A 14,209-nucleotide genomic window follows, 5' to 3' on the forward strand; every position below is an offset into this window, starting at 1 on the left:
TGCAGGTCGGGGGTGGGGGGCAGGGATGAGCAGAAACTGAGCAGGAAAGTAGCCCGCGAGTTCCAGGGAGAGGGTCCCGCTCTGCTCCGATAATTCCCGGGAAGAGCGGAAAGGGGGCCGGGGCCACACTGCAGGGCGGCCGAGGCCTGGGGCAAGCCGGGCTCTGGGGTCCACAGCACGGAGAGATCCTGACCGATGCTTGGTCAGCACCCAGCTGAGGGACGGGGGCCGTGCATGGGCAGCGTGGTTGGCTCAGCATGAGGTGGGAGGGCACAGGCTCGGAAGGAGGGAACGCGTCACTCCACCCGGCCTTGCTCTCTGTCGGTCTTTGCTGTAAACCCTTGCAAAGACCAGGGAGCCGGGCACGCTGCGATCCCCGGGGTCGCCAAGGCTTGGACATGACTTAGCCACCAAACAACAGCGGTAGCACTCTGCTCTCAGTGTTTTAATGAAACGATTTCCTGAGACTTGGATCATAACACACTACGCGATGGTGAACACTCTGTGATTCTAGAATATCTTTTCTTTAACTTTTTCGCTGATTTCTTAAAGCCACTTATACCGAAAAGTGAGCTCCGCTGAGGCTCATCGAAACACTCTTCCTCATATCCGCCCTTGCACGCAGCGGCAGCACGCTTGGGGGGCTCGTCACCCGCCGCCTCCTGACGACCACGGGTCCTGCTGTCTAGGGCCTGGTGTCTCTTTCAGTTGAGAGATGACTGACGTCTTCCATCGTATTAGTCTCAGGTACGCGACACCGCGATCTGATATTTACGTATATTGTGAAATGAACGCTAAGTCTAGCCAGCATCCATCACCACACAGGATGTTTTGATCCCAGAGGATACAATACCGTGTGTGTATGTGTGAGCTGCTCAGTCGGGTCCGATTCTTCGCAACCTCATGGACTATGGCCCGCCAGGCTCCTCTGTCCGTGGGATTCTCCAGGTAAGAGTCCTGGAGCAGGCTGCCATCTCCTTCTCCGGGGGATTGTCTCTACCCAGGGACTGAACCCCCATCTCTTGCATTGTAGATGGCTTCTTTACCACTGAGCCACCTGGGTTTTTATCCTCCCAAAACTCAAGTTTATTGAGCACTTTCTCCAGTCCTGGGCCTCCCTGGTGGCTCAGAGGGTAAAGCGTCTGCCTGCAATGTGGGAGGCCTGGGTGTGATCCCTGGGTTGGGAAAATCCCCTGGAGGAGGAAATGGCAACCCACTCTAGTACTCTTGCCTGGAGAATCCCATGGACAGAGGAGCCTGGTGGGCTGCAGTCCATGGGGTCCCAAAGAGTCAAAGACGCCTGAGGAGCCCACTCACTGAGTGCCCCGCTCCAGGCTCTGTCCTCCCGGCCAGTCTCGTGAGCTGGCCCCGTGGCCCTCTGGGGCTGTGCGCCGCGGCCTTCACTGCACAGAGCAGGGCCTGGGGCTGTGGAGGGCCAGAACCGGGCTGTGGCGCTCAGCTTTCAGGCGAACCCAGGGAGGGGGCTCCAGAGGCTCCATCCACCATGCTCAATGGCCTTTCTGAACCCGTGTGAGTCTTTCCAGGCAGCGCACGACGCTGCCCTGCTCCCAGGCGTCGCTAGCCCGGAGAGGCCGTATTTGAGCACGATGTCATTGCCACACCTTGAAAGGCAGCTCAGAGCCGTTCTTGTGGGAATAACCCCACCCAGGCCCCTCCCTTCTCATCAGCTCTACTGCCGCTCCAGGGAGTCATATGATCATTTTATAACCTACAGGATATAGATGGTTAACCATCTGTATTTGGGCAAATAGGCGTTCCTTTTGCATAGGAAGTGGTAACTCAGCAATTTGCTTCTGGTTAATCCTGGCCCCTCACTGTTTTTTTCTTAATGACCATTAGAAAGTGCGTCTGGCGAGAGGTCACAGTGGGGATGCCCGCGCCTGTGTGAGGGCCGTGTAGCAGGGCCGTGTAGCAGAACCGTGCTCTCTGGACCACAGCCTTTTGGAGGTGAGCCTGCTGAGCCCCTTTCAAAAACGTCTTTTCTTCTCTGATCCTGCATCTGAAGAATATTAGACGTGGACCTGCTTACCTCTTGAGGATTCCAGGATGCTGGTGTGCTGTCTGTGTTTACACTCCGTAAAGCACGCTCACTTTCGCACGCACAGTGTCCTTGCACTTTGAGGAATAGTGCTGCGTTTTCAGGAAGCTTGCTTTCCTCCTAAACATACAGTAAGTGATTGCATTCTAACTGTCTCGCACTAGAGCTTGGGCAGTGTGATCATTGCCTCATAACGTGATATCCGTGGGGCATCAGTCTGGGGAGAAATGCAGTTCTTTACTTAAATAAGGCCACAAAGAGTTTGGAAAGCCAAACCTGAGCTAAAAATGTTTTGGAGGTGATGAGAAAGGTGATTTATGACAAAGTTCGAGTGAAGGTCTTGAATAGTTGGAGGTTGATTGGGAAGGAGCTTGTCAGGCAGTCATTTAAGAGAAGTTGATGGGGTGGAAATTTTTATGAGACTCAGCACAACACAGGAAAAGCTCTGATAATGGCTGCAAACGCCACGGTGACTACGGAGTTAGCGTCTCATGACTATAAAAGGATGCATGGGGGTCTTTAAGACAGTTTCCACAGATTCCCCCGAAGCCCAGGTAGTTGCAGAAAGCTGATATTGTAGTGATCAGCACTGGAAAGAAACCGGTGCAAAGTCTGAATTAGTCACTAGCTCTTGGAATGATTAGAGGTATAACATTAATTACTGTAAATGAAAAAGAAAAGGTAAAAAAGCTTTTGAAGAAGCAAAAGGAACCAGAAGGAAAAAAAAAAAAAAAAACCTATATTCAACTCACTGGAAAAAACCTTCTGGCTTCTTTCTTAACCACGTTCATGCAAAAGCAGAAGGAAGCCAGCCTAGAGTTTCAGCTCCACTGACATTCATCTAAAAAAGGATAAAACGCTGTGTGCCTGTGAGTCAAGCGCATTAAGACAGCAGTTGGCATGGCATTGAATGCCTACCTCTGTGGTATGTAAGACTCTGATATCTCTAATGTTTTAAAATAAAGACGTTATTTAAGATCTTGTGGGAATCGCAGAGTCCTTCAGTGAGGCCTGCTGGAGACCGGGTGAATTAGAGTGAACTGCAGTCTTCCCATTCGTAAAGCGGGCATGCTGTTTAGGCGCCAAGTCACATCTGACTCTTTGCGACCCCACGAACTATAGCCTCCCAGGCTCCTCTGTCCATGGAATTCTCCAGGCAAGCGCACTGCAGTGCGCTGCCATCCCCTTCTCCAGGGCCTGCTCCCTGTCCAGGGAGTGACCCTGTGGCTTTCACACTGGCAGGTGGATTCTTTACCACTGAGCCACGAGGAAAGCCTGTAAAGTGGGTGTAAGTCATCTGAAAGGGGTGTTGACAGACTTAGCAAGGTAATAGACATAAAGCTGTGATCCCGGAGCCCATTGTGTAATTAGAACATAGAGCATGCACACCCACCCTCCAGCCTCAACAAACCATAAAGCTGTGATCCCGGAGCCCACTGTGTGACCAGAGCAGAAAGCGCGCACACCCACCCTCCAGCCTCAACAAACATGCACACGCATGTACACAGGCCTACACACGCACACGCCTCCATGTGTGCACACAGCACACACATCACACACACACCACACACACATACACGTAACACATAACACACACATGCCTGTACACACAGGGCAACACCCACACATGCACACACGTGCGTGTGCGTGCTCACCGTGCACACACATGTACACACACACGCCTGTTGTTCTTGTTCCTGGCCTTGGGGGCCATCACTGTTTGTGAGAATAAGCGCAGACTGGAAACCTTCTGCTTTAATTTTAGCAAACGTTAAACTTGTTTAATTTGTTTAAATGAAAACTTTAAGTTTTCCTTGCTGATAATACTTTGATAAATGTTAATGTTTCTGCATATTTAATTTTCATGGGTTGAGTCTGCCCTTGGTCAAAGGGACCAAAGGCGGAGGGTGGCCTATTGCCCACCCCTCCTGCTTGTCCAGCTGCCTCCTCCCCTCCTGCCCCCTCCCCTCTACTACACTCCCCTCCTCCCCTCCCCTCCTCCCCCTCCTCCCCTCCCCTCCTCTCTCCTCCCCTCCTCCCCCTCCTCCCCTCCCGTCCTCTCTCCTCCCCCCCCTCCCCGCCCCGCCCCTCCTCCCCTCTACTATACTCTACTCCTCTCCTCCCCTCCTCCCCACTCCTCCCCACTCCCCTCCCCTCTCCCCTTCCCTCCTCCCCCCTCTCCTCCCCTCCTCTCCTTCCCTCCTCCCTTCCCTGGTGGGCTGCAGTTCACAGGGTCACAAAGAGTCGGACACGACTGAAGCCTCTTAGCACGCACGCACTATAAACACTGCACGTGATCAGGAAGGCAGAGGAGAGCACAGACATGATGAGGAGCGCCATGGGAGATATAAAAAGGCCGAGGAAAGATCCTGCAGATGAGATACGCAATGTGTAGAATGAGGTTACACAGGCTGGCTGACTTCCCTGCTGGTCCAGGGGTTCCGACTCTGATCCCTACATTCAGAAATTGATATTGAAAAACAAATTATAATAGCATCAGAAAACATGAAATCACATATTTATGGACACATTTCCCCCCCTCCCCTCCTCCCTCCTCCCCTCTCCCCTCCTCCCCTCCTCCCCCCTCCCCTCCTCCCCCTCCCCTCCTCCCCTCCTCCCCCCTCCCCTCCTCCCCCCTCCCCTCCTAGTCTCCCCCCTCCCCTCCTAGTCTCCCCCCTCTACTCCTCCCCTCCCCTCCTCCCCCCCCTCCCCCTCTTCCCCTGCCCTCCCCCTCTTCCCCTGCCCTCCCCCCTCCCCTCCTAGTCTCCCCCCTCCCCTCCTAGTCTCCCCCCTTTACTCCTCCCCTCCCCTCCTCCCCCCTCCCCTCCCCCTCTTCCCCTCCCCTCCCTCTCTCCCCTCCTCCCCTCTCCTCTCCAGTATCCTGCTCCCCTTTGCCCCACCTGCCTCTGGCCCCAGCGGAGAGCAGACCAGTAATCCGTCTCCCTGCGAGCCTGTCCTCCGTCACCCAGTCCCAGTGAAGATGCTGTCTGCTGAGGACCTGAGCCTTGTCCTCTGCCTGTGAGCAGACTTCCGAAGCCCTCAGAGTCCCGAGAAGAGGCCTCTGTGCAGTGGAGGCCCCGGGGGGGGGGGTGTCGGGGGTGGCCTCTGGTGGGCTTGAGAGCAGCTGCACGGCCATTCTGATCTGAGGACACGTGCCGTGAGCTGTTCTCTGCATTCTCGAGCGAGGCAGTCAGTTAGCTGATAGTTTCGGAGGTGCCTTCTTTAGTCCACGGTACCCAATGACAGTGGTCCAAGGCAGCCACGTTGCTTAATTGTGACGAAATGTAAATCAGCATCGTGAACACCGTGTTAAAGATGTTGGTCTAATTAAGTAGCGCTAAGGTTTCCTCGAGTCTCTGGGTGTGACAGCTGAGGGCAGAGGCTCACTCTCCAGGGCTCCATTCAGTCTTGGGTTCTGGCACGCCTACTTGTCATTTATGGCCTCAAACCTTCAGTGCAAAGTCGTGCAAAGGTTCAGCTTGTCACTGTGTGCCTCTGCCAAAGGAAGAGAAGCCATTCGATGGCCTGACTTTTAGAAACATGAGTTCTGTGTGTCCGCGATGAGACGCGACTCCGCCAGGGTTGGTGCAGGCCCTGCTCGCCGTCCCCTCCCTGCAGTCTCTGAGGGTGCGTCTACTCCTGGCAGCAGCCTGGCACGGAGACCAGCTGGTACCGAAGGGGAGGCCTCCCTTGCCTTGGGGACGTCCTCCCAGGCCTGGTCAGAGCTCCAAGCCGCTGGCTGGGCGGCTCACAGGCCTGACGTTTCTGCTTGTCTCGGAAGGAAGGGAGGGAGGGCGGAAGCAGGGAAGGAGGACTCCTCTCCGCCAGCTTTTTCCAAGGGGTGACACAGGTTCTGAGGAGCCCTTGGGGATAAACGATGATGCGCACGTTCCAGAAGGAGGAGGCAGGAGGCGGCAGCTCCCAAAGCTAACCCCGGAGCGTCTCTCCCCGGCCCGTCCTCGCGCCTGCTTCTTTGAAGCGAGAGCATCTCCCAAGGACTCATTGATCTGAGCTCACTGACTTACACGCTGATCTAAACTCCAGCGCTATAGCTGTTAGAAGCTGGACTCCCCAACGAAGCCACGGCGCTCACACAAACGTGCATTAGAGTCACTAGAGGTGCTGTGAAGGGTGGTGAGTGGCCGCCACTGCCCTGCGCGGGCTCTCGAGCTCATCTGACGCCCACCTGCACTGATGGCTCAAAAGACAGGTGAGCAGAGCAGCAGGACACGTGTCAGCCCCGCCCTAACAGCATCTTTCCCGCTCACTGCCCGGCTGGAAGCTGCCTTTCCCCCGCCCTACACCCTAGCGTGGACGGGGCCCTGCAGCCCCCACACCCTCCCGTGGTGTTAAATGTTAAAAGTAACTGACAGCCCCCGCTCCAGGCTCATTGGTGGTGAAACGTCTGGGGCACGCAGGGCTGTCTGCCTCAGAGCTCCGCAGCCAGACCCTCTGCTCGCAAAGGCATCTCTTGATGTTCCAGCCCATCCTGCCCCCACAGCCCCCAGCTGGAGAGGAGAGGGGCATCCGCTCTAATCCTTTCCTCTCCAAAGAGCACTCCTCCAGAGACTCCGATTCGGCAGGTCTGACCCGGCTCACACGCACCTCATGCTCTGTAAGCAGTGACCGCTGTGCCTGACCTGGGCTTTGCTGGCCCCCAAGGCAGCTCGTGCCCAGCTTGCCAAACCGTTCAAATAATCTTCCTGATGTTCGGTCAGTTCTTTGGATTCCATCTCTACTTATTGGCCGCCTTCTTACCCTTTGCAGGGTGGTGTAAGCCTAGACCCTCTCAAATGGCCTCCTTGCAGGTGGTCAGTGACCTCGCCCCTCCCTGGCCCCCGTCTTTGCAGAGAAGCACCCCGCTCTGGTGCACGGGGTCTCTCTGCACCATCACGGCCGCTTGGCTTCCCTTGCTTCTGGCCAGCCACGTTTCCCACAGCGCAGCTCTAAACTCCTCTGTAAACTCGACGACGCTATCCCGCACCTCGTTTTAAACCTTACAACGATTTGGCCTAAGAACGGAGCGTCAGTTACTTTTAACCTTTATTGAGCATTATTTAACTTTCCTATTGTGGTCATGACAAATTTCCTCATGTCTATTTTATTCTCTGTTCATTAAAGAAGGCACAGATATGTCTCCATTTAAAAGTCTTAATGTTTTTACCAATTTTCATAAAAACAACAGAGTCCTTCTGTTAGAACAGAGTCCTCCAAAAAGCTGACTGCTGCTGCTCAAGATCTGAGGTCACTTACCTGCGGGGAAGAAAGGCGCTTTGCCCACTGTGGTGACGCTGATTCCACGAATCTGTCACCAGCACGATTCCTGCACAGAGCTGACATGATTTTGTGATGAGGGTGGTGGTCTGGGGCAGGCTGAACCATTTCCAGGTACTGCTCATGCCTGGCGCACACGAGGACTCGAAAGCCGTGTTTCCAAGAACACTGAGCTTCCCCACAAGAGCGATGCATCCGTCATCATCCACATTGAATAATGCTTTTTCCCAACAGCTGTATAACACTATCCCTGACAAGTAGTTCCCCTGAGTGGGGTTCTGGCTGGGCCCAGTGCCCTGGGTCCTCCCCGGCCGCGTTTCAGCTGGGCTGCCCCCCTCATCTCCACACAGGACGAGGAGCTGACCCCGCGCCACCCAGGCGCCCCACCCAGGGCCCATGTTGACGCCCCGGGTCTGGCCTCCCCCCGGGCCCCCGGGCCCCGCACGGCCGCCCGCAGCACAGGGTCTCCACTGCAGCTCTGCCCCAGCCCCCTCCCCAAGCACCTGCACCCCTACCCCTCAGCCTGTCCCTCTTGCTCCTTCTGGGGTCATCGCTAGTCCTTCCGCCACATTTTTGTGATGAGGATGGTGGTCTGAGGCAGGCTGAACCATTTCCAAGTACTGCTCATGCCTGGCGCACACGAGGACTCGAAAGCCGTGTTTTCAAGAACACTGAGCTTCACCACAAGACCGATGCATCCATCATCACCCACACTTGAATAATGTTTATTCCCAACAGGGGTATAACACTGTCCCTGAAAAGTAGTTCCGCTAGACGGGGGTCTGGCTGGGCCCAGTGCCCATCCTCAGACCTGAGACCCGCTCGGTCCTCAGAGGGGGCCTGTCACTGGCGTCAGTGCGTTTATGTGGAGCCCCGTGTAGTTGTTTTATTAGCCGCTTGAGGCACAAATGATAGCAGTAAACGGCCCCGGACTGAAAGCCAGCCTTCAGCGGGCTTTGCCAGCGGCCATCATCCTGACAGGGCGCGTCTCGGGCACCTCAGAAAGGCCCCCGCCCACCCCCACTCCGGGCCATTCGGCCAGCCCCTTCTCCCCGTTCCCCACCCGCAGCCGTCACCAACTCGGCTTCCACCACCGCCGTTCGGCCTTTTCTAGAATTCTGTATAATTGGAACAACGCAGAGCCCGGGCATGCATGTCCAAGTTCTTCCCAGAACACTGCCCTGGCGTCCGGGCGCTCAGCAGCCCCTGGCTGCCCATGGACTGGGGCCCAGTGTGTGTCTGGGGCGCCATTCACGTGTCTGCTTGCCAGCCGATGGGCACCGGGCTCCTTTCCAGCCTGGGCTGCTGGGAACAAACCTGTGACTGCGCGTCTTTCATTGCCATTCTCTCGGGTGAGCGCAGGGGCCAGCTGCGGTTCGGGTGGTGAGTGCGTGTGTGTCGAGAGGCCTGGCCCTCTTTTCTCAGAGCCGGTCTCTGCGTCACGGCCCCACTGCTTGGGCGGGATGCCCTTGGCTGTCTCTTCCACATTGTCGCTTGCCCTTTTGAGTTCAGCCAGTCTGGTGAGCGTGGCGTGGCCTCTCACTGCGGTTTAACTTGCGTTTTCCTGATAACTAAGGACACGATGTGCCCCTTCTTATGCTTTTTGCCATCCACGTGTTTTCTTCGGTGAATCGACTTAAAATCTTTCGCCTGGTTCTTCTTGGGTTGTCACTGAGTTGTAAGTGTTTGAAGATGTTTGCTACAGTGATGAGATATCAGTTTACATTTTTCCCCCCATTCAACGGTCTTTTTCATTTTCTGAAGTCTTTCAAGGCACAGAAGTCTTAGATTCTGATGAGTTGCAATTGATCAGTTCTCTAACAGCTCATGCCTTGAGCAATCCATATAAGAGATCTCCTTCATTCCCAGGGGCCTGACAATTTTCTGCTATGTTTTCTTCTGGGTGTTTTGTGCTTTTAGCTCTCGAATATGGAGCTATAACCTCTGCTGATTTTTTTTTTTTGCCTGTGTTGTGAGATAAGGGGTACAGGTCAGCTTTCATGCGAGAAAATCCAGCGGCGCTGCTCCATCTGCTGAACAGACTGCTGTTCCTACCGAATTACCTGTGGTCCTTTAGTAAGAACTCAGTCTTTTTTCTGTTCTGTTCTGCTGCTTCGTGGATCTATGCTCACAACACCCCACTGTCCTAGCTACTGCAGCTTTGTAGCAAGTTTGGAGATCAGGTATTGTGAGTCCTACATGTTTGTCTCTCTTTCAAAGTTGCTTCAGTTCAGCTCAGCCGTTCAGTCGTGTCCAAGTCTTTGCGACCCCATGAATCGCAGCACGCCAGGCCTCCCTGTCCATCACCAACTCCCAGAGTTCACTCAGACTCACGTCCATCGAGTCAGTGATGCCATCCAGCCATCTCATCCTTGGTCGTTGCTTAGGCTATTTTAAATCCCTTGAGTTTCTTTATCATTTTAAATTTACCTTGTCGATTTCTACAAACACCCCTGCCACCGTTTTCACTTGGGTTTGTTTGTCTCTGTAGATCAATTTGGAGTGAACTGACCTTTTAACAATATTGAACTGTTTGATCATAAATATATATATATATTTCTATTAATTTAGATTATTTAATTTCTCTTCGTGTTGTTTTAGAGTTTTCAGGGTATAGACAAGGGGGGATGTGGCCATAAATATTTGATTTGGTGTTTTCTGACGCTATTATAATTTGGTTTTTCAATTTCGGTTTCTAAATGTTGCTGCAATATAGAATCGCAGTTGTTTTGTGCGTGTCAACAGAGTTCAGTCTGATGTTAATCCCCATCGGTGTATTTCTCTTTTCTGCTGCACCTGAGAGGTATTATGGATCTTAGTTCCCTGACCAGGGATGGAGCCTGGGCCCCCTGCAGTGGGGGCATGGAGTCGGAACCCCTGGGCCAGCAGGGAAGTCAGCCAGCCTGTGTAACCTCATTCTACACACTGCGTATCTCATCTGCAGGATCTTTCTTCGGCCTTTTTATATCTCCCATGGCGCGCCTCATCGTGTCTGTGCTCTCCTCTGCCTTCCTGATCATGTGCAGTGTTTATAGTGCATGCGTACTAAGAGGCTTCAGTCGTGTCTGACTCTTTGTGACCCTGTGAACTGCAGCCCGCCAGGCTCCTCCGTCCACGGGATTCTCCAGGCAAGAACACGGGGGCGGGTTGCCGTGCCCACCTCCAGGGGGTCTTCCCGACCCAGGGATCGAACTTGTGTCTCTGATGTCTCTTGCTTCGGCAGGCGGGTTCTTTGCAATTCCTGCCACTTCCGGAACCTCACTGTATTTATACCAGCATCAGAGCAGGGGCCGCAAAGAGCCAGACACGACTGTACGTACCGTGCGTTCATAGCAGCTGCTGGAGCTTCTGTTTTGCTAATTCCATCATCCCTGCCATTCTTCAGTCTCCTTGGGTAGCTCACGGGTCACTTCCCTGTCATTCTGGATGTCTGTGCCTTAGATCAGTTTCAGCTGTGATAACAAATTATTGCAGACCGACTGGCTTCAACTACAAACGTCTTACTTCTCACAGTCTGGGGGTTGGGAAGTCCAAGGTCAGGGCCCCAGCGGATCCAGGTCTGATGAAAGCCCGCTTCCTGGTTTGCATCTTCTCACGGCGTCCGCACAGGAGGGTGAGCAGAGAGGAAGTGGGCTCTCATACACGTCTCTTCTTGTGAGGCTGCTGATCCCCCGGGGGCGCGGGCAGGGGCCTTGCACGTCCACACGCCGTCGCCCTGGGGATTCGGCTTCAGCGTGTGAACCTTGGGGAGTTGCAAGCATTCAGTCTACAGAAGTCTAGACATCTTGTTGGGTACCTGACATTATGAATTTTACATGTTGAAGGCTCAACTTGGTCGTATATCTTTAATTTGGGGATTCATTCATTCTGAATGTAGCTGTATGATTGGAATCAGATGGCTCATCTGAGACTTTCTCTCAGGCTCTGTCCTGGCAGGTCCGGAGAGGCATTTATCGTAACCCGGCTCATCGTAACCCTGTTACTCCTGAGACCGTTCCCTTCTGAGGACGCTCCCAGGGTCCTGGGACTTGGAAAGTCGTGGTCGCTGCTAAGGCCGAAACCCAGCCTCCGTTCGCTGGAGCCGAATAAAAGTGCAGAGACAGGGCTTTGGGTGAAGCAGAAAAGAGCAGCTTTGATTGTTTTGCCAGGCAAAGGGGGCCACAGGGGCTTGGCACCTCAAGCCGGTGCCCTCCCTTGAGAGAGGAGAAAAGGATCTCACAGTCCAGGGAAATCGGGCTGCAGACTAGGGTGCTGCTGTGTAATCTTCTTCATCTTAGCAAAGTTTCAGAATCATCCCAGCTGGTGTCCAGCCGTCAGCTGTCAGAGGCTCTGGTGGTCCTAGAGGCCGTCGCTCTCTGCCCTTCTTTCTGGAACGAAGGATGCTCTGAAGGAAAGGGCCGTGAGGGAGTGTTTTCTTGAAGAAGTAAGCAGCAGGGGCAGAGTATAGTTCTAACCAGAAAATAATCACTTTTGAAGCGCAGTTCAACAAGGACAGGAAAAAAAATCTGTGAGAGAGAGTGTTGGGCTGGGCTAAACGCTGACCGCTGACCGCTTAATGCTGTGGGGGCCGTCAGCCGGCTCTGTCACAGCCCCGCCCTGTCCTCAGGAGGCCGGTCTCCGCCTGCGAGGTGTCTGCGGGCGGCCCTGCACCCATGCTGGGGGCTCTTCCTTGGCTGTGCTCCCCTTCCTCTCAGGACAGCTCTGCAGGCCCCTGTCTCTCTGTGTGTGGGGCCCTCTCTCCTCTGCCCGTCTCCCTGGATTCTGGCCTCTGTCTCCTCAGCGCCTTGAGGAGGCCGTTCTCTGGGCCCTGCTCTGCACACGAGAACGGCCCCCAATGAGAACCCGGGGACTTCACAGAGCTCAGACCACAGTCCCCGTCCATCCCCAGTGTCTGAAAACTGTGATTTGATGCAGTTTGGGGGCGAGTTTGGTTGCCTGATGCAGTACAGTGCGCTTGGTCTCTGCTAATGCCTCGTGGCCGGAAGCACAAATCTTGAGGTCATATTTCGACTGATACATTTAATCTGGTGATCTGATGGATGCTTATCTTCTTATATGCTTCTGCAACACAGAAGCTCTGATTGCGCATCTTCCGCAGGCGGTTGTAAAAGTGCAGAGGTGAGCCAAGCGTCCCTGCAGTTTTGTGTCCAGAGCAGGGACCAGGCAGAGAGGAGACTCGGGCCCTGGGCAGGAGAGAGGGAGTGGGTTTAGGCCATCTGGTGTGTGGTCAGGAAGCCGCAGTGGAAGTCACGTGACCCAAGAAGTGTGTGCAGGAAGTCCTCCAGGCTGACCTCTGCATACCCGGGAACCCTCCCCCAGCATCAGCGTGGCCTCCGTAGCTGAGGACAGGCCTGGCACAGCCGATAGGCTCAGGGCAGGGGCCGCCTTGTCCATCTGAGCACCCAAGCCTGGCATTTCTGTTCTTCCTGGCCTCCTGGGCCGAGGGCACGGGGGAGCTGCTGGAGCTGCAGGAGAAGAGGGAATGCACATTTCACGTGAGTCTCAGACGTCCAGGCCAGGGTTTTTATCCGTGGCTGGGTGACAAAGCAGAGCGCTGCGCCACACCAGGTAAAGAGGGACGAGGGAGTGTGGGAAGAGCACCAAGCCGCCTTTCCCCTCTGCCTGTTTGTTTCAAAGTGGTGGATTTCACAGGCCTTCCTGCAAGGCCCAGCTCCAGCCTGCACCCACCTCCCAGTGTGCTGCTTGAGCCTGGAGCCCTGCAGCCCCCCTGTTGGCATTCCCAGCACATCCTCGGCACCATCAGGGTTGTTTAGCAGCAGTCAAGCCGACCCGGCCAGGCTGGGGTCTCACAGACACCTGGTGGTCAGCATTCCTCTTCAGCCAGAGTGGCCACCTGCCAGGGGTTGGTCCTCCAGGGACCCAGAGCTGTACTGCCCACAGAGCCTTCCCTAACCACGCCAGCCTAAGCCTCCCTCCCTGAAGCCTGGTTTCTGAAGATGAGGGTGTGTTTGCCCCAGCAGGTCAGTGGTTGCTAGCGAGAGAGTGTATTTTGGACACATCTGTGGCTCCTTCAGTCGCGTCTGACTCTTTGTGACCCTAGGGACCGTAGCCTGTCCATAGGACTGTCCAGGCAAGAACACTGCAGTGGGTTGCCATGCCCTCCTCCGGGGGTCTTCCTGACCCAGGGATCCAACCCAGGTCTCTTGCGTCTCCTGCTCTGGCAGGCGGGTTCTTTACCACTAGCACCACCTGGAAAGCCATGCAGTCTTTAATAGTATATATAATATTTTCAAGCGAGGACTATAAACCATAAGTACCCTAGCAACATCTACACTTCTACAGGTTTTGTTCAGGGGCATCGTGTTGAATGTGATTAAGCCGAATCTTCAAGAATGTTTTTCTGCGGAGCGAGCCTGTGGTTTTGCTGATATCACCTGTTTTCACACTCCAGGTGGGGGCCCGCGGCTGGCGTGCCCTTTCGTCCACGCAGCCGTCTGAAGCTGCTTTCAGGCTCTGCCAGCAGATCTGAGTAGTGGTGTCAGAGACGACACGGCCCACGGATTCTAGAGTACTCACCATCTGGCCTTCCGTGGAAAGAGGTCACTGAGCCCAGTTCTAAATGAGCATTTCTGTATAAAACAGCATGCTGTGCACTCTTGTGTTAAAGCGGGAAGAATTCCGTTTCCTGGACTCTCTGGCTCTCCGAGAATACTCAACTGCAGTGCGCTCTGCTTGCCTTCCTCCTTAGGTCCACGTCTCTCCCGTTCTCTCCACTGTGAGCCAGAGGAGGTGAAAAGGCCACTCCCTCCCAGTCCAGGCCCGGCCTTCCTGCCCAGATCAAGCACCAGGATGAGAGTGGTGAGCATCCTTTTTACTTTGCCTGGGAGGATAATATCAGTCAATTTGACTCCTAGA

The 14,209-nt window shown here is 54.6% G+C and overlaps 1 protein-coding gene across 6 annotated transcripts in view; it reads left to right on the forward strand.

The window, feature by feature from the left end:
• CCR6 (C-C motif chemokine receptor 6) overlaps positions 1–14,209 on the forward strand; it is a 28,799-nt gene that overhangs the window by 11,276 nt on the left and 3,314 nt on the right. The window contains exons 1-2 of one of the 6 annotated variants that reach the window (XM_042253712.2): positions 1,849–2,190; positions 14,043–14,152. In XM_042253712.2, coding sequence (XP_042109646.1) covers positions 14,144–14,152 — 9 coding nt within the window. In that variant the 5' untranslated portion in view covers positions 1,849–2,190; positions 14,043–14,143. Of the gene's footprint in view, positions 1–1,848; positions 2,191–5,169; positions 6,270–12,628; positions 12,902–13,745; positions 14,153–14,209 lie in introns of those variants that run through there. The other 5 variants (XM_027972660.3, XM_042253710.2, XM_042253709.2 and 2 more) reach the window with 5 other exon arrangements.

This window comes from Ovis aries, chromosome 8, assembly GCF_016772045.2.
Source record: "Ovis aries strain OAR_USU_Benz2616 breed Rambouillet chromosome 8, ARS-UI_Ramb_v3.0, whole genome shotgun sequence".
Classification (NCBI taxonomy): domain Eukaryota; kingdom Metazoa; phylum Chordata; class Mammalia; order Artiodactyla; family Bovidae; genus Ovis; species Ovis aries.